Consider the following 26,121-nt stretch of genomic DNA (forward strand, 5'->3'; position numbering starts at 1 on the left):
AGTAAGTTCCAGCAATTCTTGAATTTTTACTAAAATCAGGTGTTTAATGCTTTACTGTTCTTGGATCTCAGGGAGAAAGAAATTCATTCTCTATTAGAGACCTCAATCATGTGATAGTATTTTAAATTTAAAATAATAAGGGAGTGACCAAGATAGGATACTCTTACTGTCAAAGGTACTTTGCTTTGACAGTGAGAATGACATGTTGCAAAGCTGCTTACCGTCCTTTCTTGTAGTCATGTATGACTTCCTTGTAGTTTCAGTTCTTGATTATATTCCATTTCCATGATTTTTAAAAAGGAAAAAATTCTTTAATAACTTGCCATTCATACCAAACTTGAAAAGGCAGCCAAATAGGAATTGGTGATAAATGAGGTTTCTTTGACTATTTTGACCTCATATAGTCTGTCTTCTAGCCTCTGCTTTGCCTAGGGCTTGTGATTTAATGTGAAACATCATGGATTTGATATTTATGTTAGACAATAGTATTATAGAAGAGACAGCTTTACCCTTTAGTGAACACAGTTAAAGTACATCATGGAATTAGAAATATTTATTCAGAATATAAGAATGTTTGTAAAATATTATAAATGTCTTTGTATAAATAAATGGAGATTTTTAAAAACAATTCTATATCAAATAACACAAAGTAGCTATTTTACAGCAGCTAAAACTAAAGGCATCTGGAAATATTTAAAGCATACAAATGAAGAATTAAAAAATTACAAGGTATAGTACAGTGCTAAATGGCAACTTTAAAAGACCTTCAATACAAACAGTAGAACAATTACTGACAAATGGAAACTTAGTTACATGTGCTTTAATAACTGAGTACATTCAAGCATTTTTTGCTAATAATTCAAGTGGTGTAAAAGTAGCACATTTTCAAATAATAGGAAACTTAAATTTCATGCAAGGTAGATAAGTTTTGACAATGTCTAAAAACATCAGAAATAGAAAGGAAGGGAACATGTTTCATTATCTTTGCACTAGGTTCAAACAGAAGCAGATTATTAGGGCTTTCATTCACTTGGCAGTCCTGCCATGAGCACTATAAGTGAATACTAGAAGTTCTACAAACAGAATGCTTTCCACACAGATTTGATTTGTGAAAAGTGCAAAAATGAATGTAGAGCAGGAACAAGTAAGCTGGTCATCAGTGTGAATGGAGAGCTTTGTATATAGCTTGCTCTGCTCTGCTGAGCTAATATTTTAGATGATTAGTGGATGAGTGATTTGTATCTATCTTGATTCTGGAAAAGTCAGGTACCACTGGTCAGGATATGATTATCCAATAGTATCTGCTGTTACTGGGACAGAATGATTTCTTGTCACGGTCACATTCAAAATCTCACTCAGATGTGAATTACAGACTGTGTCCAGTATAACTCTTCACCAAAAATGTAAATAGTCTGTATATGAAACTAGCTTCCTTTACACAGGAATTAGCAAAACAGGAATTTAAGAACTGCTGCTATTCCAACTTGCATCCTTTTCCACTTGTGTAACAGCCACTTAGTGCTCAGTGATTCTGGTAGCAGCAGCCAGCATCACATTAATTGTTAACTTGGATTCCAGTTCTGAAAAGTTAGTGCCTGACAGCCTAAAGCATATATCTATTAGTGAATACAAATGCAGTCAGTCAGAAAGTAACTTAAGTGTGTGAAACGGAAGGCCACAGGTTCAGGGCTAACTTCAACCTGGCCTGTATACATACTAGGTTTCAATGAACTGGAACAGGATTTGGATAAACTTCAGGGAGAGCTGTGTATGCAGCGAAGGCATAATTTTTGTTTTGTAACAAGTTTTGTGTTTTTCATAAAGTTGAGCCCAGTCTCTGAGCACTAGGGAGTTTGGAGACCTCAGTGAAGAGTGGTGATTATATTATTTGTCAAATAGGACATTCTTTTGGATAAGTAGAAAATAATTGCTATGATTTTTATTATCACCTACTATAGAAAATAAAAATTTATCTATATGTCTCCCCCACCCCCAAAACACCCTTGGCAATACTATCACTATACCTTAATTAAACTCAGTGTAAAAATTTTAATCAGGTAACTCATTCCCCTTTTGGCCTCCAGAAACTAACTGTAGCTCTGTTTGCTGCATCTAGAAATAGGTGCAAACAGTGAACATGATGAAATTTTTCACTTTAGTTTCATGGATGAGACATACTCCCAGTTACGTATTTGCAAATGTATTTGCAAATGACTTAAAACTTTTTTGGAACCTATGACTTTCAGAAGTTATTGGTAAAAGTTTTTTTGTAGTCTTGATGTCTTTCTCATCACTTCACTTAAAACACAGTACCCTAAACTCTTGAGAGGTTTAAGGTAATTAATGATAGATTAACAGCAGGATAAATTTTATGGGCCATGGGCAAACTTTAGAAGGGAACAGACAACTATGGAGGTTCTTAATTTACGCCACTGACGTAGGCCATCCAGCTCAGATCAGGTAACCACGGGGCATTTTTTCATCTGAAATGTAATCTATATCAAGGGTCCCCGCCCCACCTGGGCCTGGACTGGCACTGGTCCAGCCTGTGGCTTGTTAGAAACCAGGCTGCACAGCAGGAGGTGAGCGGCCAGGGAAGCTTCACTGGCATTACCGCCCTAGCTCCCCGCCCCTGCCCCCATCCATGGAAAAATTATCTTCCATGAAACTGATCCTGGTGCCAAAAAGGTTGGGGACAGCTGATCTATATGGAGTTAGGAACTAGGAGACTGTCAGGTACTTGAGGAGATTGTCAGATACTTTTAAGTTTTTCTTAGTAAAATCCTTACTGGCCATATCCCAATGGTTTTTAAGAAAAAGGCTTATAGGCTCTAATTTGGATGTCTTTCTGGAGAAGTAGAATGACAAAACTCTAATTCAGAGTCCTCTGAGCTTCTTGTAAAGTATGGCTGCAGGCTCAGAGGAAAACTTAGTAAGAAGTGCATGCATCTCAAAGGAGAATTAAGCAATTATGTTTAACTGGCACTTAATTTTTTATTGACCTAACATTCCCAGTTTCAGGCAGCATGGATATTAATTTCAGAAAGCTGACATGCCAGCAGGTGGCAATGATGAGACATCTAGTATACCTCTGGGGCCAGAGCACGATTAGTGTTGAGTGTGATGACACAGATATTTATTATCATAAATAGGTTTTGGTGAAAGTCTCAAAGAACTTCCCACCCACAAGTCTGGGCCAGTTTTGGAAGCTGGAGCACTTGGGGCTGGCAAAGCATCAGATGCAGTGGGAAGGCCCACACAGTGATGGCATGCCAGCTCCAGACAGAAGTCCCTCTTGTGACTTTTGCCTCAATTCAGTGTTGGGACATACACTCCAAGAGAACTGTGAAATGGGTCCTTTCTTCCCATGCCCATTGCTGTAAGGGCCAAAGAAAGACTGAACTCTGAATAGGGAAGGTAAGTGCCTTTTAAGGGGTAAGAAACCACTGAGGACACTGTAAGAAAACAAAAATATGAAGGTCTAAAGATCTTTTTAAACCTCATACAAGTAAGAATTAGGAACATTGTTTTAGCCCGATGGAAATGTTAATATAAACCATCTTCTATTTAGAAAGATAATAATTCAGGTTATAAAAGAGGAAAGTTATCCAGGCACCTGCAATCATTTAATAATGAAGTTTTAGTAGGCTCCACAATAGCATAACCAAGTCCCTTCAGCAAAGATTGTGTCTTAGGGAGTCTTTGAAAAATACAAGGAAAGGAAATGAAGTAATAATAGTTTTATTCTACACATTTATAAAAGTTACAGTTTTACTGGGGAAATAGTTTCCACTCAATCACGACATATTTAAAAAGTATTATGTTGAATGTTGAAGTATAAACTCAAAATGAGGCCAGGTAGTTTCAGTCATACAGGGGCTCTTAATGGTTAAAGAGCTGAGACCTTCAGACTGGAGGGGTTAGGTGACCCTACAAGGGTGGGCTTTCTGTTTTAACTGAGCAAGAATGGTAGACGGGCCAGCAGCCAGGATTTTATTCCTGTGTCAGCTGCACTCCTCAGTCACAGAAGAGAAAGCCATGGCTGCTTTCCCTCCTTGTACTCACGTCCCAGTTGCGTAGAGAAGGACAGTTCCCTAGGCAAGCTGGGGAAACCGTGATTTTTGTCTGTTAAACCATTTTTGGACATACTTTCCAGCCAAAACATTTTCCTTGTGACAAAATGAAATTTTACCCAAAGAGTAAAAATTGATTTTAGGAAATCATGGACAAGAACCAACTGACTAGGTGATAGATTCATAACAGAAACAGTGGGCGCTTTTGCAGTGATCAGAACGTCCAAAAGCCGGTTCACCAGACTGATACTGGTTGACAGCTTTAACGATCTGACAGCCTCACTGCTTACCTGAGGAAGTTGGTTGCTTTGGGGATAAAACTGCCCTCCAGCGCGGTGCCTAGAGTGTTCTTCCCCACAGTGCAGGAGGCTGAGGAACCAGATTCCTGCGCTCTGAACACAGACGTTTAGCTTGTGGACATGGGATGCTAACGCAGTGACCTGGGCATAAGCAAAGCTTGGGCAACTGTGGCATTGAGATGCATATCTCACAGGGCACTTGGGTGGAGCTTCAGCTGCTACAGCGTCAACGGCAAGTGGTCCTTTAAAATGTCTCAGTGCAGGGCAACTACAGAAGAAAAGGGTAAAACAGTGACAGTAGGAAAGGAATAATAAATTTGAGATGGAAGCCCTTCCTGAAAGAATTCAGGTACTTTGGTCCTGCCCAGCCCTGCCAGCATTTTGCTTGAAAGTGAGGCTGTCAAAGCGCCATATGCTAACCATCACCAAGTCTGGGGGGGAAAAAGGAGGCCTCGAGGACCATTTCCTCACCCCAGCCCTTCATCACAGCAGGAGTGAAGTCTGGAACTGGTGGTTCAGTAGCAATCTCTTAAATAGATCGGATCAGCCTGCAAAATATTAACTGCTCTGTGCCCTGCCTCTTGCCCTTAAAGAGACAGAGACATGTCCAGAGCTACAACTATGCTCCTGTGGGTGAACTTTTGATTCATGGGAACAGCAATTATATAGCACCCTGGGGTGGGGGGAAAGTACTAAAATTGCTCCTCTGTCCTTGAAAAAATTCCAGATAAAATTTTAGTTCTAATATACTTATCAGCCCAGCCCCTAGCCTTGACTATTGATAAGGCTCCACCGGGCGGGGCAAACCCCAAGTCAGAAGAGAGCTCCCTTCCCGGCCCTGCCTCCCCAGTGGGAGCTGATGGCAATTTCATTCTCCCATACAGAGCTGTTCAGGCACAGCCCTGGGGTCACTCCCTGTAACTTCATATCTAGGACTGGAACCCCTATGTAGGTGGGACCTGAAAACCAAAGCCGCCTTGCAGTAAGGAGATCTAGCTACGAAGACATACACGCACCCGTGTGTCAGTTTCCCCTGAAGGAGAAGGAAAGGGGGGGGAATCGGGGATGCCAGAGATAAGGTCACTGTCTACCAAACAGAAGAAAAAGGGGGAAAATCCTGTCAGATGCCTGGGACGCCGCTGATGCACAACCTCCAGAACAGAAAAGGCGGGAGCGCGACGAGGCCAGCTGGAAGCAGAAGCAGGGCCTGCTGAGTGTGGCCCACAGCAGGTCTGTACAGTCTGTCCACAGGTCCTCGGGGTACAGTTGTACAGCGGCACCAGGGACACTCCCCCAGGGCTGAGCCATGGTGCTCCGTTGTCCAGGTGCTGACCTACCTGCCAACTCTCCTTAATTCTCCCAACAGGAACTCTGTACCCCAGGGCCCTTCTCTCTCCGACGACCTGCTACTGTCTAGCTTCCCCGGGCAGAACTTGGGTGCCCGAGTGCTGATTAAAGTGAAGTTTCATTGGTGTGTGGCCTTGAGTTTTCCTCCTCCAGCAGAGCTATTCTTTGCTTCAGCATCCTTACTTGGGTCTCATGTCTCTCCACCATGGCCATCATCTGAGACTCCAGCTTCTTCAGTTTGTTTTGATGCTTCTTCTTTGCTTTCTCATAGGCAGCCACGAGGTTGCTATGGGGGAACAGAAAGAAATGAGATCTGAGGTTCCCCTGAGGGAGCACTGAGTCACACAGTGTCCTGTCCACTGGGCAGCCAGTTCCAGTCAGCACCACTCTGAAGAAACAGGCCACTCAGCCTCTTCAGTAAGAATCTGAAGTCAAGTGGTTAGTATTTCCGCTCCCACAGCCATTCATCTCTTGGCGTAACCATGATTAATGCAGCCTGACTGCTGGAAGCTTGTCACTGACACATTAGGAGGGTTTAAACCAATCCTCCCAAACTAGCCACATCCAAAACAAGCAAAAATGCAGCTGAATTCCAGAAATCTGTCATTTAAATACAGATACTGTACCCACTGGCTGGTGTGGCTCAGTGGACTGAGCACCAGCCTGTGAACCAAAAGGTCACCGCTTTGATTCCCGGTCAGGGCACATGCCTGGGTTGCAGGCCGGGTCCCCCGGTTGAGGGCGTGCGAGAAGCAACCACACACTGATGTTTCTCTCCCTCTCTTTCTCCTTCCCTTCCCCTCTCTCTAAAAATAAATAAAGTCTTAAAAGGTTATATAAATACAAATACTGTCTCTGTTTTCCATGGCTGCCTGCAACAGATGGCTAAGTGTAAGACACAGGAAGGAGTTCTTCACGCATCTTAGCCTGAGTGACCTCGCCTAGGAGGAGGGCAGAGAGGCCCCAGCCACTTCCCTTCAGTCTTTGGACCAATGGGATTCCGAACACACAGGCCAGAAGCTAACAACACAGAATCTAGGCTCTGAACTGTCCCCCCTGGGATGAGAGCCCAGGGCAAGGTAAGTCCTGACACCCACCCTCTGTGGTCTTAAACAGCACCCCACACACCTTCCATGGGCACTCAGGTTCTTCAAGTGTGGCCTGAAGATGGACTCATGAGGTTTCTGAAACCCCCTCGGGATGCCTTGAGGTCCTATTTTCTGCCTACAGCCTGGGAAGCAATTGTGAGAATCTAGCTGTCTTCTATTAAACAGACATTAAGAGATTTGCAAAATTGTAAACACAGTGCCACTGCTCTGTAAAGTAATTTTTTTTTTAAAAGGCCATTTATATTGCATGTAAAGAAGTTACTGTTTTTTAAATAAATGAATAAAAACTTAAAAATCTGTTTGTTTCTAAAATGAGAAGTGTCAGTAATAATTATAAGAACAAAGCTCTTTGAGGGCCTCAGTTTTTTATGACTATGAAGAGGTTCCAAGCCCCAAAAGTACCACTGGCAGTAGACAAACCAAGGGGTCTTACCTGTTGGCTCTCTTCAGGTCATTAACAAACTCTGCTGATTGCTGGTGTCGGATTTCACTGCTCTTGGTGAGTCTTTCCAAGGCACTCACCAGCTCTTGAACTCTGGCCTTTAACTTCTTTTCTCTGTATCAGGGAGAGACAGCAGCATGCCTGAGTGACTCACGGTGACATTGGAAGTGGCTACTCCCCTGGGAGTGTTGAGCTTGCCAAGTCACAAGGCAGGTTACAAAAAGGAGACCCTGGAGGGCACAGGAGCTCTCTTGTCTCTCTGTGGAGCCAGGACACCTCACCTCTGCATCCTTGAAGGCTGACTTGAGTCTCCTTCCTGTAATATTCAGGGCCTTTAGAGGTCTAAGGTACATGTCACAAAGGAACAAGACAGGAAGTCTTACAGGTGGAGAAACTGAGCTAACCTGGAAGTTCCCTCTGTGGGCATGCCCGGTGCTCAGCACTGAATGCAGCTGACCACAGAGCCTTGTCACAGTCCCACACCCTCTCCAAGCATCTCCTGAACCCCTCAGGTTCAAGGACAAAGCCTGTGCTCTGGGCAGTCTACCTTGGACAAATCCCTCTGCACTGAAATCAACATGATCCTACCTTGCAAAACAAAAAAAGGCAGAGGAAGTAGAATGGTATTCTCATTTTAAAGATCCTTGCTTTCCTTTAAAGTACTGAAATTATATTGACTTCCCCCCACTCCATGGCTTAGCATTCCGTGGCCTCTTTACTGCTAGAGTAGCAACCCAAGTTACCTGACTTAGGATTCAGTTATGGGGGGTTTCTAGTGCCCATTCAGCTGCTTGCCTCCCTCTGATTCCCATGGGAACACAAGAGCCGGGCAGGGAAACATTAACGACACCCCCCCCTCATCACACATAGTGTCACTGCATCCTAAGTATCATAGGTATCACAGCCATGATCTGGTTATGTATTGTATTTGAGCTCAGCAGGCTCCCTGACTGGCATGTAGGCTCTAGGGTCACAGGCTCTTTGTTGGCTTGGCTCCCAATGTATCCCCAGTGCTGAGGTCATGCCTGGGGGAGAGCTTCTCAGTGACGCTGGTTAAAACAGCTTCAGAACAACTCACTGAAAATATTTGTTCCTGGAGCATACAAAGAAACCAGAATTTATGGAAGAAACTCCTCGCCCGAGGAATGTAGATTAGCGTGATTGTTTTGGAAGGCAGTTTGGCAGCATCTGGTAAAGTGACACATCCCTTGACACAACTTGATTTCTAGGGATTTTTTCTTAAGAAATAGTGTAGGTGCCGAAAGATAAATGACAGTTGCATTCACTGTAGCATTGGGAAACAACCAGGTATATCTGTACCATTCTGCAACTTATGAAATGCAGATCAAAATGCACTTGGCATGGTATCTGATAAACTGTGAAGTGGGAAGGGTGAGTTCTATTGGATGCCATTTTTGCAAAAACAAGTAAAAATCTGGTATACTAACAACAGACCAGAAGGCTAAACACCAATCAGCAAAGGTTAACTGACAGAAGGGATTCTGTTAGGTTCGCCAAAAAGTTCGTTTAGCTTTTTCCATACATTTGGCTCTAATAGTGCTTAGTTATCTTTAACTTCAAAACAATTTCGTTAGATTGTACTGGGACAGCAGTCACATCAGTGTGCATTGAAAAAATAAAATCAAAATTGGTGAATTTTTGTGCAGCCACTTTAATATTAAAGAAGAAAATATGCAACATTTTCAGCATATTGTGCTTTATTATTTCAAGAATGGTAAAAACAACTGAAATGCAAGAAAAGGATTTGTGCCATGTACAGGGAAGGTTCTGTTACTGGTCGAATGTGGCAAACGTGGTTTGCAAAGTTTCTTGGTACTATTGACATCTGGCCAAATAATTCTTTGCTGTGAGGCTGTCTTGTGCATTGGAAGATGTTTAGCAGCACCCCTGGCCTCTGCCCACTAGAAGCCAGTGGCGAGAGCTGACATAACTAAAAATATCCAAGTCAATAAAGTTACTGGTAAAAATGAAAAATATGTTTTTTACTTTATGGAAAAAAACGTAACAGACTTTTTGGCCAGCCCAATACTTGGCTTGCTTTTGCATTGCTGGAAATGGTTTAACTTAGTATGCTTTTGTAAAGTGTGTGAGAGGAGGGGCTGGGAGGGTTACCTGGGGTGGACAGCTCTCAGGTGACAAGGTTCAGAGACTGGTTCTCCCTTCCTGACTTTTCAAATATCTAAATCTTCCATGTTTCCGCCTCCAGCTACTGAAAGTGCAAGTAAAGCTTTCCAAACAGTAATAAAGGAACTGCAACACCAAAATCCTGACTTGCTTTTGTGAGTGAGATTGAAGGGGGAAAGGTCTTTTCACGTGAAGCCTGACAACCAGCGGGAAGTCCCAGGACTCCTCATTCTTGGGGGAATCCTCCCTCCCATCCTCCAGCACAGCAGCCCTCCAGCAGCGTGCACCCTACCTGTGGAGGAGGCTTTCTCCTGGGCCCTAGCAGCCACCAAAAATGTGGTTGCTTTTCCTACAGGAATCAGAGTGGCCCCATTTTCGGCCAGAAGCGAGAGCCAGAGCCCGCCCTCCCTGAGCATCTCCTCAGCCCTCCAGGCAGGCAGCCCCGTTCACTAGGGCCGGTTAAAGAATGGGAAAGATTCCTCTACTTCCCTCTGGTTAAAACAGGGAAGGGTTATTCCTCCTCCACTTTGTTACCGTTTTGAGTCTTTCATTCTAAAGTTTAATAGTTCAAAGGAAAGAAATACTGTGATGAGAATTAAAAATGTCATCATGAACTCCATAAATTCACAACAACAAACTCTCCACCCCCAATTATACCCACACCACTCTGCCCCACCCTGCAGGCCAAGAATATGGAACTCCCAGCCTGCCCCCCCTTCTCCCAAAACAAAGGGCTTCCCTAATCTCCAGGCCCCAGAGACCAGAGCAAGCTCCCCAGGCCTGGCAGGCTTTGCTGGGGGACAACCCAGTACGGCCTGCCAACCCGTCCCTGCTCCCACCCAAGCACTCAGTACCGAGGATGTGTGGCCCGGGCCACATTGTACAGCTTACTGTTTCTTTACTTCATTCTCTCAGTCCCCATTTATTTTTCTAAAAAACATGCCCAAAACCCAAATCGTTATTTCCAGGCCTTGTCTCAGATCTCGGGACTTGTTTATTTGACATCTCTACTTGACAGGCATCTTTGACTCAATGTGTCTAAGGCTGGACTCTGAGGTGGTCTCCCAAATCCATTCCTCGTCGTCAGCCAATGGCAACACTGTGCGCCCATCGTCACTCCCCCCTTCCCCTCGACCTCCATAGCCCTTCAATAGGAAACCACACCTACCACAGCTCCACCTCTGCCGCCACCACGGGCCGCCATGTCTCACCTGAGCGACCACGGAGCCTCCCCTGGTGTCTCTGCTGCACTCTAGCCTGGTTTTCACAGAGCATCCAGAATTTTCCACTATGACAATTCAGATCATATACTGCCCCTCAGCGCCTCTGCCTGCAGCTGAAATAAAGTTGGTGGTCTTACTTGGACCTCTGAGGCCCTGCTTGACTGGCCCCCTGCCTACCCAGGGTTTGGCATTCCATCCCCCTTAAGTGCTGGAATCCCATCAGCACACACTAAGCTTTTCCCCTCTACTTGGGATGTACTTCCTCCAACCAGCTACTTTTCCCCCTCATCTTAAAGGTCATCTCCGAGAAGCCCACTCATCTGAACAAATGTCTCAGAGTTGTAACATATAAAGCACCTTGTCATTTCCTCCAAATTATTCACTGCAATCTACATTTATTTTTTTGAAGAAGAAAATCTCACAGTGACTATCGTATGACTACTTATATCCTTCAGTAAACATCCCAGTCTATCACTACTTACTGTTTTGTTTTTTTTAATAATTTGTTTTGTTTATTTATTTATTTGTAGAGAGAGGGGAAAGGAGAAAGAGAGGGAGAGAAACATCACTGTGTGGTTGCCTCTCACTCACGCCCCCCAACTGGGGACCTGACGTACAACCTAGTCATGTGCCCTGACCGAGAATCAAACCAGCGACACTTGGCTCGCAGGCCGACGCTCAATCCACTGAGCCACAGCAGCCAGGGCTTTACTTACTGTATTTTTTAGAAAATTCAGGCAGTGTGAAACAGCTATCTTTAAGTTCTTTCTGAGGATAAAGTTATTTAATTCTCAACAACCTTTGGGGTCAGTACTATTATTGTAATGTTATAAATGAGGAACGTTAGGCACAGTTAAAGAGACTTGTTGGCAGAGCTGGGATTGCAGCCTGGAATCTGCCTGCAGAGCCCGGAGTCTCAGCATCTCCCTGTGGGATGCTGGGGTCCATCAAGGGCAGGCACGGGGGCAGGAGATGAGATCTCTGGTGAAGAGCAGGGGCCAGTGGGCTAGGGATGAGATGTCCACAGATAATGATATTCTCCTGCAGGTATTATGTTTGCATGTGGCTGTCTTGCCAGGAATAGCAGCAAGATGATGGTAACAGTCCATCTTTTCTGGCCCGGCCTCTCCCATGGACAGGAAATGCATCTGTAGCGGCCAGGGACGTGCCACTGCCTTTGCCTACGGCTGCAGGTGCCCTTACCAGACCTGGGTAAGGCCCCTCTCTCGGAGCTTTTGGAACATGAAGGGAACGATAAAAATGAAAAGAAATCTCAGTTATCCAAGCAACACCCATTTCAACCCCTGGGGCCAGCACGGGTGTGTGCCTGTGCTCTTCACACCCAGATCTAGAGCTCAGCAAGCTGTTTACGTGACAACGAATGCACAGATGCACTTTGTATTAAGCACAACCTCCATTGCCTGGTTGCTGTTATAAATCAGCCACATTTGAAGAATCAGTAAGTGAAAGCTGATAAAATAGCACCTTTTAAAATAATGGTCCTACTCAATAAAGCGGTGAGGATTCTGTTGCTTCTTTGCTGAGTAAGGGATCCTCTTTAAAAGGACCCAATGCAGTTCCCTCTTCATTTCATTCCACTATCTGTGTGGCTCAAAAACAGTGTTAATCCATAGCTGCTGAAATAGGGACCAACAACCAAAGCCACCTTTTCTCCCTCATGGCCTCATGTTGGTTCCTGCAAGTAGGGTAGATGTCTAGAGCTGGGGAGCTATTGTTGGAACTTGGATGTGGACTTGAACTCTGAGGATGCTTGCTGTGGCTTGTTGTAAGGCATCATGCAACCAAGTGCTCTGTGGGCCACTGATAGGTGAAGAGTGGTTACTGCTACTGGGACACAGGGACAGGCAGAGGTGACTGAGAAGCTTCAGGAGGGTGAGCATCTACTGGAGAAGGTAGGAGTACAGGTGCAGAGGTTGAGAGATGGGATAAAATGAAGGGCATACTCCAAGAGGAAAGATGAATTGTCCCGAGGGACCAGATTACAGATTATACACAGGGAAGCAATTGAAATAGGGGCTAGGAAGTTAAGTTAGGGACCCACAGACGCCCCTGAGTGCCAAGCCCTTGGAGGTGCATCTGCAGAGCAGCCAATCAGAAGTGTGCTGCAAGGTGCTTCTGGTGGCAGCCCCAAGATGAGACTGATGGCAGAAGGACCCATCAGGGTGCTGCTCCAAGAGCTCTGAGGAGCTGAGGACTAAACTCAGGAGAAGGCAATGCAGATGGAAGGAACGGATGGGATTTTAAGGGGGAAACGTTGTGATCTGCTGACAAGAGGTAGAGAGAAGAGACTTCAAAATTGTAATCCTGGAGTGCTAGAAGGCTATAATTTTTAAAAATAAATAGGAATTCTGAAGAAGAGGCCACTATTAAAGGGCAGGAGGAAGAGCTGGAAATCTCTGTTTTGGACATGCTGTGTCTGAGCAGGACTTCAGGGTGGAGATGGTCAGCAGGCAGAGAGAGGCAAGGCTGACATCACTCAGGGACCAGGTGGAAGAAACAGTCGCTGGAGTTGAAGCTGTGCACCTGTGAGGGAGCCAGGATTCTGCCCCAAGGGCATCTCCTGGGCTTTGGGGGGGAGGGGAGGCAGAGCCAGGCACAAAAGAAACTAAGCAACTGTCCTAAGATGGAAGAAAATTCAGGGCACAGAGGAAGAGGAACAGCAGCAACAAAAAGTGGTGTGGGTGGGGGTGGTGCCGTCTTTTCGGCTTGGAGGCGGAGGAAGGAAGTATCCAGGTACATTTTATAGACAGGGTGACGTTACATTTTACAGGCTGAGGTGAGTGCTTGGGGCATGGGACCGGGCGGAGCCAGAGCAGCAGCAGCAGCAAGAGTCCTGAGGCAGAGAGGGAGGTTCGGGTGCAGCTTAGGGCAGGAGGGGGCAGGTGCAGAAGCAGGCGGGGCAGGTGACACCCTTGCTGAAGCGTTAGGAGTGGACAGCTGGCATTACTAGGAGGTTTTCAGTGTTGAGGGGTGGTGGGAAGTAATCTAACACAGCCCCCAAGATGTTGGCCCCTTCGTGTACACACACACCTCCCAGTTATTCAGTCAAGCACTAACCTGGGTGCTGCTATGAGGCCCCAACAACTGACTTTAGGAGATTATTCCAGGTAGTCCTGATCTTATTAGGTGAGTCCTTAAAGGGGCTGGGCTCTTCCAGGAGAGATCTGAAGCAGAGCCTGGAGCTTACGGGAGGGAGGCTCTTGCTTCTGGCATTGAGGGAAGAAGGGCCTGTGCAGAGGAATGTGGGAGGCCTCTACAGCTGGAGTTACTGCCGGCCAACAGCCAGCGAGGAAATGGGGCCTCAGACATACAACCACAACGGACTGAATTCTGCCACCACTGCAGGACAGGCTCAGAAGCAGATTCTTTTGGAGCGCCTCCAGAGGAGCACACAGCCCTGCATGACACCTCCATGGCAGCCTTACGAGACTCTGAGCAGAGAAGCCAGCCACACTGCGCCCGGATTTCTGACCGAGGAAACTAGGAGCTAATAAATGAACATTGTTTTAAGCCACTAAGACTGTGTTAATTTGCTACACAACAGCAGAACACTGGTGTGGGGGTAACCATCCCATTTGCATCTTATAAAGCTACTTTGTGACCTTGAAAAGTCCCTTGCTTGTGCTGGGTCATTATGGGGACACACCGATGTGCTCTGGGGTCTCTTTTCTTAGAAAGTTCCTTGAGAGTTCTCTGCACAGCAACACCAGCCCCACCAGGGGTCCCCAATTCTTGTCTCTCCCCTTAGCCCACCCCAATGGAAAGTGGTTGGCCTCCTTGCTTTGGAACACCCCTGCCAGTAGATGTCACGTGGAGCTCCTCCGTCACTAGGGATCTACACAGAGGTGGAGGCCCGCAGGCCAGGGCCACAGGGCGACCCCATGCCGTCTCCTTCGACCCTGTGGGAGCAGCTCCACCTCCAATCGAGGCACATCCCAGCCCTCCTGCTCTGGTCTCTTGTGACCACACTAACTGGCTAGGGCCCACCTGCCCAGGACGTCTCCCTGCAGGATATGCAGCCCCCCTTGAGCTGCAGTAGCTCACTTGTCACTCATCAGAGAGATAAAGGAGGTCCATGCACTTCTCCTCTGCTCGATGATCTGTCCCTGAAGAGCTGCTACTATGGTATGCTGACTGCCTTTTCTTCGCATCTCACAGGACTGTCTGGCACACATGCAGATACAGGTGACAGATCCCAGGTCCCTGGAGGGCTCAGCAGAGACCCTGGTGGGCCAGAGACTGAGTGACCAGAGCTTCCTGCAGGAGCAGGCACCCAGCCTCTGCAAGTGGCTGTGCTGGGGATGGAGCCAGGCCCTGATCTCCCACTGAACGGGGTCCTATCCTGCTGGGGGGCCCAGTGACAGGTGGATGTAGACTCATCCTGACTATTTCCTGGCCCTCGGCACTGAGGAGCACAGCATCGTTACCTTTTGACCAATACAACCTGGGTTCTGTGCGACAGAGGAAGTCTGACCCCACCCCCAACCCTTCATTTGCCCCAAGCATTTGGGGAACAAACGCCTGGTCAGGTACCAGGAGCCCGACCCTGCATTCTACAGTGGGTACAGTGTTCAGGTGAGCCTGCACCAGCTGGCTCGGCCCACACTCATCTGTAAGCAAAACTCCGGCAGCACATGGGTCCAGCAGAGAAGGTGGAGGCCCTGGTTTCTCACTGACGTGCTCTGTGACCTTGGGAAACCACTCAGCCTTGCTGTGCCATTTCCGCTCCCTCACATGGAGACTGCCACCTGTCCCCAAGAGCATGACAGAGATGAAAAGGTCCTCTCCTCTCAGCTGTGCTCAGGTCCCCAGGACAGGGTGCACACACACACCTAAGTACAAAGAAGACTCATTGCTGAAAATCCCCCGTCTTTAACTGCACAGTATAGTTCACTTCTTTGGTATCAAGACCAGTTAAAGATTACCAGGACCCAGGGCAAGAGAGGGATCTGAGATGAAGACGGGCTTTGTAACGCGCAGCCTGTGGGGACAAGCGCCAAAGCAAGGCCCCTGGTAAGGAAAGCTTTGTGTGCCAGACTGGAACTGGGTCTTCCAGATGGGGTTTCATGGCAACACCGGAGCCAATAAACAACAATGAGCGTTCATGGAAGTGGAGGGACCGAAATGAGCGCAGATGGGAGGTACATGGTGAATGTGTGATTGCGTGCAGTCCCGGCTTTGTTCTGGATGCGGGAATGCTGGGGGCAGACACAGTGAGAGAGCAGGGAGGGGTGCGAGGGCTGACCCAGGCTGGGGGAGAGACCAGGCGGGGGCGGGGCAGGAGCCTGAGAGCCAGTGACGGCCAGGTCAGCTGGCACCTTCCTTAGGGCTGGCTGGTTCTCCTCAAGAAAGGACCACTGTTTTGCTGCTTCCCCTGCCCACTCTATACCTGCTGTCTTGAGTCTGGATTCCCTGGGCCCACAGATTTCTTTTTTAAGGGAGAAATATTTCTGAAAATGCTGGGAAGTTTCCCTCAACTGACTTCAACCACTAGCTCAGTGGTGATTTAATATCTTCAAAGAAGGTGTTAGTTTCCACTTGGTTTTTAAAAATGAAAACATCCCCAGTCCTCAGGTATCTATATTACCCTCATGAAATGATTATTCCAGTTTTCAAGCTATAGTTACAGTATAATTATGCTATTGCCCTTTTTCCTGTAGCCCTGGGGGTTCTTTGTGGGCTGCATATATCTGGCCCTTGATTAGAAATCCATGCTAACCAGCTTACGGCTGGTTATTGGAAATCCACTGTGATGGACAGAGCAAATGAAACCTTTTTCTGTTGAGTCAGCAGAACCTGCACCCTCCCCTGTGCCAGCCCAGGCCTCCAGAAAACGCAGCTTCGCTGACAGACACAACATCCCAGTGGGTCCTGACGGGAGGTGGTGGGGGGGGGGGGGTCCGCGTCCCCTGCTTCTGGCACAATCAGGTCATTAAGCTTCATGGGGGGCATTTTCCTGGTTGGCCTTCCTCTTCCCACCTCAAGCCAAGCAATTACAATTTAACCACATGGCCAGAGGCGCTGGCGGTGGGAAAGCAGAGCTATGCCAAGTTGGAAGGAAGGAGAAAAAGTGACAGTGAATCAGGAAGGTAATGAAGTCCCTACCAGGCAGCCTTCTACCCACTGTCGGGCTGGAGGCCACACTGTAAACTAAACAGCCAGCTGGGTCAGGAGGGTAGACTGAGACCCCAAACCCCAGAAAGGGTGGGAAGTGTGTTTTTTTTAAATCTTCATCTGAGGATATATATTCATTGATGTTAGAGAGAGAGGAAGGGGCATTGGTTAGAGAGAGAGAGAGGGAGACGGAAGCATCGCTGTGAGAGAGAAACATCCATCGGTTGCCTACCATTGTGCCCCGACTGCGGATCAAACCCACAACCTTTTGGTGTATGGATGACACTCCAACCAACTGAATCACCTGGCCAGGGTGGGGAATGTGTTTTTTAAAAATTCCTGAACGTGTTAGAAAGCAAGGAGTGTTCCCTGTATACCAGAAATGGCACTCATAGAAAAGGCAAGGAAGATTGTTTTGTCTTCCCAAAAAAGGAAACCACAGCTCAGAATGCAAATGGAAGAGGGGTGCTAGGAGCAGAAGAGGGGCTGGGGGTGGGGGAAGGATGGGGCTCCAGGAGAAATGCTGGCAGCAGGACAGCGGGGGACCAGGTGCTTGGGGCAGGTATGCAGCCCACAGAGCTGGTGTGGGCCAGGAGGAAGAGAAAGCCCAGAAGGTGAGCATGTGGGCCACACCAAGGAGTCACTAAACTCAAGTCTAAAAAGAATTTGATATGAGGACACAGAGTCAATACAGGCAGACAAAATAACATTTTAAAATCAGTATAATAAATATTCTCAGAGGGAGAGGAAGAGGATATCATATCACTAAAGAGATGATAGATTTCATTACCAAATTAAAAAACAGCCTATAAGCCAAACACCACAATGGATACACCTAAAGAACAAATTAGTGACCTGGCCAGGTGGCTCAGCTGGTTGGAGCATCATCCTGTGAACCAAAAAAAAAAAAAAAAAAAATCAATGAACATATTCTAAGGTGAGGATTAACAAAAGAATAACTGAGCTGCAGAACCTCTTAGAGCTGTACTTTCCTGTAGGGCAGCCATAGCCAAATGAGCTATTGAGCTCCTGAAATGTTGGCTGGTTTGAACTTGAGATGTGTTGTAAGTGTAAAATATGTCCCAGATTTTGAAAATTTGATATTACTACTACTACTATTGTTACTACTACTAATCTCATTAATATATCTTTTAAAAATATTAATTAGATGTTGAAATAATATTTTGAATACATTGGGTATATAAAAGATGTTATTAATGTGGATTTCACCTGTTTATTTTGACCTTTTAACTTGACTACTAGAAGTTCAAAATTACACATGTGGATTGCATCACATTTCTACTGGATGGCGCTTCTCCAGACATAGGGCCAAAGTATGGCAGGTGAGGATATAGAAGACAGATCCAGATCCAGTGACTCTGTTTCCCCTTGCAGGAGGAGAGAAAGAAGAGAGGGAAGAAACACAAGCAATAGAGGAAAATGTCCAGAACTGAATGCATACACGAGGCTTCTGCCTAGGAAGAGCTGGCGATGCTGAGAGAGGTGTTCCCACTGAAGCTGGAAACAAGGTAAAGATGCCTGTTTGATTGTCACCATTTAACATTGTCCTGAAGGTTCCAGCCAACGCAATGCAACAAAAAAGCAAAGAAACATTTTCTATGTGTAGGTGAAATGACCACCTCAATACTCTCCCATCTCCCCCCTTCTGAAAGGTCTGGCACCCACAGGGTTTCTCTGTGTCTGGCCAGCAGGACTGGACAAAAGTAGGGCCCATCCTTAAAGGGATGAAAGATTTCATCACCAAAATAAACAACTTGATATGTGCGCCAAACACGATGGATACAGCTGATGCTCCTTCCTGGGTGGGCCTGGACGACCCAGGAGCACTGGCAGGAGCAGCCAAGAGAACTTAGAATAAAGCCACTGCTCTTGGAATAAATCACTTGTCGGGGTCTTGGGCAGGGTGCTTACCGACGGATGGCATTGGCGAACTCTGCAGCCAGCTCACTGTCACTGTAGGTGGTCCTCAGTTCCGTGAGGGACAGAGCTGCGGAGGCAGCGTCAGCACAGTCCTGAGAACATCAGACAAATGGCGGTGAGACCTGAAGCCAAGGGGAGGGGACAGCTGCAGCTGTGCCCAGGTGTCTGACACCTCCGCAGGCTGGCCTGGCCGCTCCCCACAGGCTCCCAGTGCTCCCTGGGGGCCAGGCACTGGCCTGAGGGGTCCCCGTCCTTTCACTTTATCATCATGACAACACTCCGAGGCAGCTACTATGGTGATCCCCGTTTTGCCAACGAGAAAACTAAGGCACAGAGAAGTTACGTTGTCCCCAAGTCACCAGCCAGGACATGGTGGAATGAGGATCAAATTTGGGTTGGCTGGCTGGAGACCAGGGCTCTTCACCACCTCTCATAATTCATAAAGTCAGCCTCTCAAAATTCATAAGAGACAAGAGGAAATCATGTGAGCATCCTCAACCTCAGCCCCACTTCTGGGGAGAAAACCAGCCTTATTGACATTCAGGAGCCTTCGTGAGTGCAGTGTAATCTCTAGAAAAATCAGAAAGGAGAAGAGAAATGCACACCCACCCATGTTATAACGTTAGACAGGAACACTGAGACTATCCAGACCGAATCCTCACACTTTACAGAAGAGGGAACACAGGAGCCGTGACTCCACCGCACCAAGCACTGATCACCCTGGCTGCACGCTGGGAACGGAGGGCAGCACCCATGCCACCTAGAAAAGTGGCTGGGGGAGGCTCCTCTGATTATTTTTGCTCAACAGACATTTACTGAGCACCTACTACACCCCAGGCTTGAGACTAAACAGCTGGTGATCTGTTGGAGTTGGTTAATTTGCTTACCGAATGTAAACAAAGTTATACCGTAATGAGGTGGGGGCTACGCAGAAGTATGAGTTTAGTGCTACAAGTGCAGATGACAGGAGGGCATGTGTCCCCTGCAGCCCACTGATATGGAAATGCCACCACCCCAGGGCGTTCCCCCCAGTCGTACAGCCGCCATCTGAACACCCCGCCCTCCGCCATGTCCTCTGCCGGCACCGCTCTCCTTCCCTCCACCCAGCTTCCTGCAGACCCAGCCCCCACCCACCAGCCCGTGGACTCTGAGATTCCAACAGCCTCCCTTTTGCTACATCAACTCCCCCATGATGTGAACATTTGCTAAGGCTCCTTAGAGACAGGGACAGCTTTGTCTCACTCCATGCCTCTCACCGATATCAGGCTCGGTGATAGCTGTTGCACAGAGACAAGTGCAAAAACCTATTGCAACTGGGATGAGATTCAGGGTCCTGCTTCTTGGCTGCAGGGAAGTTTTGAAACAAGCAGGACACCCATCCCACACAGCAAAGTGGATGCTCTAGACCCAGATCTCCCCTGCCACCTATTTTTATAAGGCCCATAGACTAAGAATTGTTTTTCTGTTTTTAAAATCATGAACAAAATATTTTAAGAATATTTTGTGACATGTAGAAATTATAGGAAATTCAAGTTCCTGCGTCTGTAAACGAAGTGTTACTAGAACGCTACCGCACCATTTACGGCTGCATCCCCTCCGCTTCCCCCGCAGCTCTGCGACGGCCAAGGTAAGTAGTTGCGGCAGAGGACATGTGACTCGGAAACCCCAAAATATTAACTATGTGACACTTTAGTTTTCCAACCCTGACTCTGGACAGTTTGCTTCATCTACAACAAATAAGAAAAATGAATAGCTCAGAAGAGAGAGTTTATTGAAATAGTAAATGGTTCCAACATTTGAAAGACAAGAGAATCAGCTTACTCGAATTTCATTACCTGAACAACCCAAGGTACTATTATAAAGCTCCTTACTCTATAATGTTAAAAAACAAACAAACATCTGTCCTTTTCTGTCAAAGAGACTTCTGTACTTTGAAGCCATCCCACGAAACACCATGCTTCCCCCAGACAAAATCAACACCAAGAACTAGGGGGACATTCTCAGCTCAGGGGCCTTCTGGCAAGAATCTTGGAAGTCCCTTTCCACTACACCCTAAGCGTGTGTGCACATGTGTGCCGTTCCGCACCCCCCCCACCCCCCGTGCTCTGTCTCCCAGGCTCTGTCCGCAAGTGGTTGCTTACACCCAAGAGGCTATACAAAGATTTTAAAGGGGTAGGCACGGAAGAGAAAACCTCAGCACCCTGAGCCTAGGTACTGCCCTATGAAACAGCACTGAGCAGGCCCTGCCCAATGGGCCAGGTGGCTTCAGGGTGCACTCACACAGTGACCTTCACAAAGTCCAAAATGCGTCACCTCACCCCTTGGGGCAAACCTGTCAGCAAGTCCTCACCGTCCTCAGGAGAGCACAACCTGCGGACCTCTCCAGCCAACGCATCATCCATCCCTCTTCCCTCCTGGGTGTTCCGTCAGCCTTGAGTGGACTTTCTCCCTCCCCCATCGCCCCCCCCCCCCCCCCCGCCCTCTTCATCAGGCTAGCTCCCTCTCTCCACTGAGTCTCTGCTCAGGAAACCTGGCCAACTCTCCAAACCTGGGCTCTGTGTCTGGCCTGTGGCCTCCCTTCCCAGGTGGAATCGATCCTGGCACTCACTCCGGACATTTTGTCACTGTGCTCTGAGTGTCTATTTGCTCATCAGTGTACCCAACTGGAGCGTAAACCTGGAATTTCCCCCAGCACCTCACCAGGACCAAATCACATTTATCAAATGAACAGGTAACTGACTGAGAAGCACCTGGGGCCTCGGGAGACCTGGCCCAAGGGGTGCCGCATGGTAGATGCCCGCCCTGGGCTCCTCAGCGTGTGAGAGGTGGGCAACGTGCAGCTGTGACCCTTTGTAAAGCATGCTTCCAAGTTCTGAGCTATTTAGGAAGTGACAGGTCACTGCCACACAGCCAGAGCGAGTGACTTCTTTCCCACACGCACACCCCCCTGGAGACTCTCCCACATTTGGGCTGGGAGAAGCCTCCCATCAGACCAGCAGGTCAGCACGTGCCCATAAGTCTTGGGCCTGAAACAAACTGGGATCAGGAGAAGCTCGCATTTATTAGGAACAGAAAATCAATGCACAGAGTTTCAGTGTCCTGGGACTAGGAGTATAATTCTTTAGGTCCAAATATTGCCTCTAATGCAATATTTGAAATAATTCTGAAATGTAGTATGACGGAATGAGCTTGGATTCTAGAAAAAAAGACTTGTGAACTAATGTGAGTTTGCATTTGCAAGATGACATCACCGGGCAGCCCCCTCTCTGAGATATCTGTTGTGTAATCCAGGGTCTTCCTCTGCCTCACGTGGCTTCCTGCTTTACCTTGCTGGTAGCAGAAAGGCCAGGAGAAGTTGAGGGGGGAAATGGAATGAGGGGAGGGCCTGCTAGCAAAACTGGGGTTAAACCCTGATTGTACTATTGAGTAGCTCTGAGACCCTTCACTTCTTCTGAGCCTCACCGTCCTCGTGTAAATGGGGTAACGATGCCTTCCTTGGGGTTCTGTGTGATTGGAACAGAAGTGACCCACAAACAATGGCCACCGTGTGAACTGGGACAGACAGCAGATGAAACCGGCACCAGGCCTTCGGACTCCTGCACAGATCACTTGCCTGCTGCCTACGATCTGTGAAAACGACTTCACCATGACAGAAGGTGAGGGTTTGCAAATGTAGGTTATATTAAAATGCCCCCTTCTTTTAGAGAACTAGAGGGACGTGCAGTTCCTACGCAAGCAGGGGAGGTGAGGCACAGGGCAGTTGGGGTGGGACGGGGCAGGAGGCGAGGCCGAGCGCCAGGTGCCCCTTGGCCCTACCTTGCCAGGCTTGTCTTTGCTGCCGCTGCCGGTGGAGCTGAGGGACCGCATGCGCTGCTCCTTGTGCTCCTCCACCTCGGACTTCAGGTGCTCGATGTGCACCAGGTAGGCCTGCTCCTGGGCCTCCCGGGTGCTCAGCTTTAGCTCCAGGGCCTTCTTCTCTTTCTCCAGCAGGTAGAGCTGGGCCTTCAGCTCGGCCATCTCCTCCTATGGAGACAAAGCACACGAGGCTCAGCGTGCGAGAGCCTGGCCGGGCGTGGGAAGGCAGGCGAGCAGAAGGGGTCTGCAGCTGTGACCACGGACCCGAGGCAACGTTACCCCTTGCAGCTGGGGATAAGGTGACTGGAGGAGGGGTGACAGCTGTCTCCACATGTGTGCAGGCTGACGTGGAGACAAAGCCCTGCGCTGTCCCTCTACGGACCAGAACTGAGATTGCTGTGTAGAAGATACAGGCAAGTGGATTTTGGTTTGCTGTAAGGAAAAACTTTCTCACGCCTGGACACCCGCCCCCCTGCCTGCCCACACACAAAGGGCACACTGCGTCGCTGGAAACCAGTTTTCGGGTCTGCGGAGGCTAAGCTTCATCAGTCAATGCAGTTATAAAGGAGGGTTACCCACACAAGGTTGATTCTGACTAGGTGCCTTCCTATCCCCATTTCCTTTCCCTCAGGGCACCGATGCACAGACTGAACCGCCCCAACCGCAGCCCTGGTGCTCGGTGCCTAAGTCAGACAAGAGGGGACACCACAGCAATGACATCACGCCCAGCTCCTGTCTGCTTTTCGGGCTCGAGGCCTGAATGAAATCAACAGAAACAGAGTCCTCTACAGGTGACTTACTGATTAGCAACTTCTTGAGGTACCTTAGAGAAATCAGACTCAAATTTTTTGTGGGGAGACTAGGCAATGACTGAAATATCAGACAGTGCCAGGCTGGGACCAGGAGCCAGGTAACAATGTAACCACCAGTATGTTTATACAAAGTAAGTCATTTAATCTGCCTAGCCTCAGGTAGGTACTATGAGTATCTCCAGTTTTGGATGAAAAAATGAGGCATGCAGACAGGGAAGTCCATCTGCTCAGAATTACTGGGTGGGCTGTGGGGCCAGAGTGTGAACCCAGGCCATCTGGCTCAGAGCCCCAGCTCTTAGCCATTAAGCTATACACGCCATCCCCCCCCCCCCCACCGCCCCCGCCACCTTCAACATGAGCCCATGCACGATGCTCGTCCCCTCACCTCTGCTGGATGGTGAGCCCACCAGCACGTGGCCCCCAGGCCAGTCTCCCCAGCCATCTCTACGATCTCACTTAAGAGGAGTCTTCACAACGCTGAGTCGCTGCCTTGAGAGGGATGCACCACGGTCACTGACTCTAGTCACCCCCGAGTCACCCTTATCTGAGGGAATAAGCCCCAGACCCGGTGTGCTACCCTGGCTACACCAGCCCTCGGCGTGGGTGTTCTTGCCCTCCATGTGGGTGACACACTGAGAGGGCCCCCATTACGGCTTCTCACACTCAGAGCTGGGGGGAACCAGACACGGACAAGGCAGTGTGCTCAGCGACTACACAACAGGAGACGCCAAACCTTTTCAAAGATGAGGCAAAACACCAGAACGAAAGGTTTCCAGACACTGAACCCTTCTAGCCTTTTGCCAAAAGCAGGGTTCTGAAGGTTCTGGAAACACTGCTCACAGAGTTAACGTGGGCTGTCGTATCCAGAACAAACATATAAAGGCAAGCTTGAAAGAAGGAAACATGGGTGCCAGAAGCCAAAGCGGGAATGGCTGCCGAGGGGGAGGAGAGGTGGCCGCAGTGCCTGCCAACAGAGGCTCCCGGCCACGTGGAGGCCCCGGGGCCTGCCTAGGCTTTCAGCACCTGTGTAAGGGCAGGGCAGAGCCAGATGGAGACCCATGTGAGCCAGGACTCTCTAGGTGTCACCTAGAATAAGAGATGAGGAGATTTTCTTTCTAGAGACGTGGCAAGGAAACGCCATTACTCTGGCTTTGGATGGGACAAGAAAGAAAAGCCTTTTGAATTTGAACCATGAACTTGTGTCATGTGTAGACCTAGAAGGGGAATCCTAAGCCAAAAATGCAACAAAAACCAATCCCAAACCTCTCACAACCATGGGTCCCAAGAAATCTAAGCACAGAGCCACCATGTAGGGACATCTACCACCCAGGACCCATGGAAGATAACAGCTTCACTGAAGATGAGCGGCTACATTCTCCCTCAAATGCTAAGAGAAAATAGCAATGAATCCTATTGAGGCAGAATCAGCATTTACAAGAACCAGAGGTAACAAGTGAAAAATGAGAAAATAAATATTTAAAACAAAGAAATAGAGGAAGAGGAGTTGGAATGAAAGGATAGGATGTTTAGGAAAGAAAAATGGATTTGAAAAGGAACCAAGTCAACACTAGAAATGAAAAGTTGTTTACTGAAGATCATATACAAGAAGTAAAAAGAAAACAAAAAAATAAACAAGCAAACAAACAAAACCCCAGGATCCTTATATCTCAGCAGCTAGTCTAGAACAGAACGGTGAAATCCAACACAACCTCCTGCTTCTGCACCTGCTCTGGGGAGCACGCATCCTTGGGCATCTGCTCGGGACACACAGGGCAGAAAGGTGACCACGATGTTTATCCTTCGAAACACTCAGAGGAAGGGAACCAGGGAGCCAGAACGCTAGGCATGGCTGCCCCTGGATCACGATATAATGAGTTATTTCTTTCCAAGCTTTTAATAATTTCTACTCCTTTAGAAAATTTCTATGATGTGTACACATTTTCAAGTAGAAAAGAGAGTATTAGTGCTTTCATTCCACCAAAAAATATTTTTCCTGGCCAGATTAACAGTGATTTTATTGCACAACCCATTGGCTTGCACATGAAAAGGAATCCTTAGTCTTTGGCCAAAGGAAACGTGGTCTGGAATGAACAATGGAAGAGCAGCCTCACGGCTCATGCCCCGTGGCACAGAGGCCCAGAAAGAGGGCTCCTGATGAGGTGAAAGGTACTGAGGTGATGGGAGCAGAAATCGGCCAACACTGCGTGAGGGTCCCCAGAGGCAGCAGAAGTCAGATCTGAGCTGAGGGGATGGGACTGAGGCATGCCAGCTTGGAATCACAGGGGTGACTCCTGTATCTGCTGCCGCTGCCCAGTGTCTGCCCAGGCTTAACCGAGACGCACGTGTGAGCACCACCGAGGGCGGTGATGTGTGTGCTGAGCAGGTCGCCCTAAGTGTGGCAGGGACGACCGCTGCGGACAGCTCCGCGTCCCCCTATGGAAGTGTGGTCACCAGAGGTGGGCCTGCTCTTTCTTCTGAGGACAGTGCTGGTCCCAACAGGAGAGACCAGTTACAAACCATTAACTCAGTACCACTGAGCCCTGCCCTGGCCTGACGAACCTGCCTCGGGTTTTTAATGTGATGGGGCTTCAGCCCAAGAGCCCCTCCCACAGGACCCAACTCCTGACAGCCAGGGACCCTCCCAAATCCAAGGCTGTGCAAGCCAGGTCTTGGCACACAGGAGGGTGGGGCTTGGAAAGCAGGTTTGGGAACATGGCTCCTGGCCCCATCCCCCATGTCG

General features: G+C 48.1%; 1 protein-coding gene across 4 annotated transcripts in view; it reads right to left on the reverse strand.

The window, feature by feature from the left end:
* Positions 1–5,206: 5,206 nt before the first annotated feature.
* The window catches only part of MCC (MCC regulator of Wnt signaling pathway), a 393,601-nt gene continuing 372,686 nt past the window's right edge, over positions 5,207–26,121 (reverse strand). For all 4 annotated transcript variants that reach the window (XM_090276589.1, XM_090276588.1, XM_090276590.1 and 1 more), the window contains 4 exons: positions 22,531–22,737; positions 18,706–18,806; positions 7,262–7,384; positions 5,207–6,005 (listed from right to left, as the gene is read on the reverse strand). In XM_090276589.1, the coding sequence (XP_090132715.1) occupies positions 5,825–6,005; positions 7,262–7,384; positions 18,706–18,806; positions 22,531–22,737 (612 nt within the window). In that variant the 3' untranslated portion in view covers positions 5,207–5,824. The remainder of the gene's footprint in view (positions 6,006–7,261; positions 7,385–18,705; positions 18,807–22,530; positions 22,738–26,121) is intronic.

Source organism: Furipterus horrens, unplaced genomic scaffold (genome assembly GCF_987537825.1).
Source record: "Furipterus horrens unplaced genomic scaffold, mFurHor1.1.pri manual_scaffold_5, whole genome shotgun sequence".
In the NCBI taxonomy this organism is placed as follows: Eukaryota; Metazoa; Chordata; class Mammalia; order Chiroptera; family Furipteridae; genus Furipterus; species Furipterus horrens.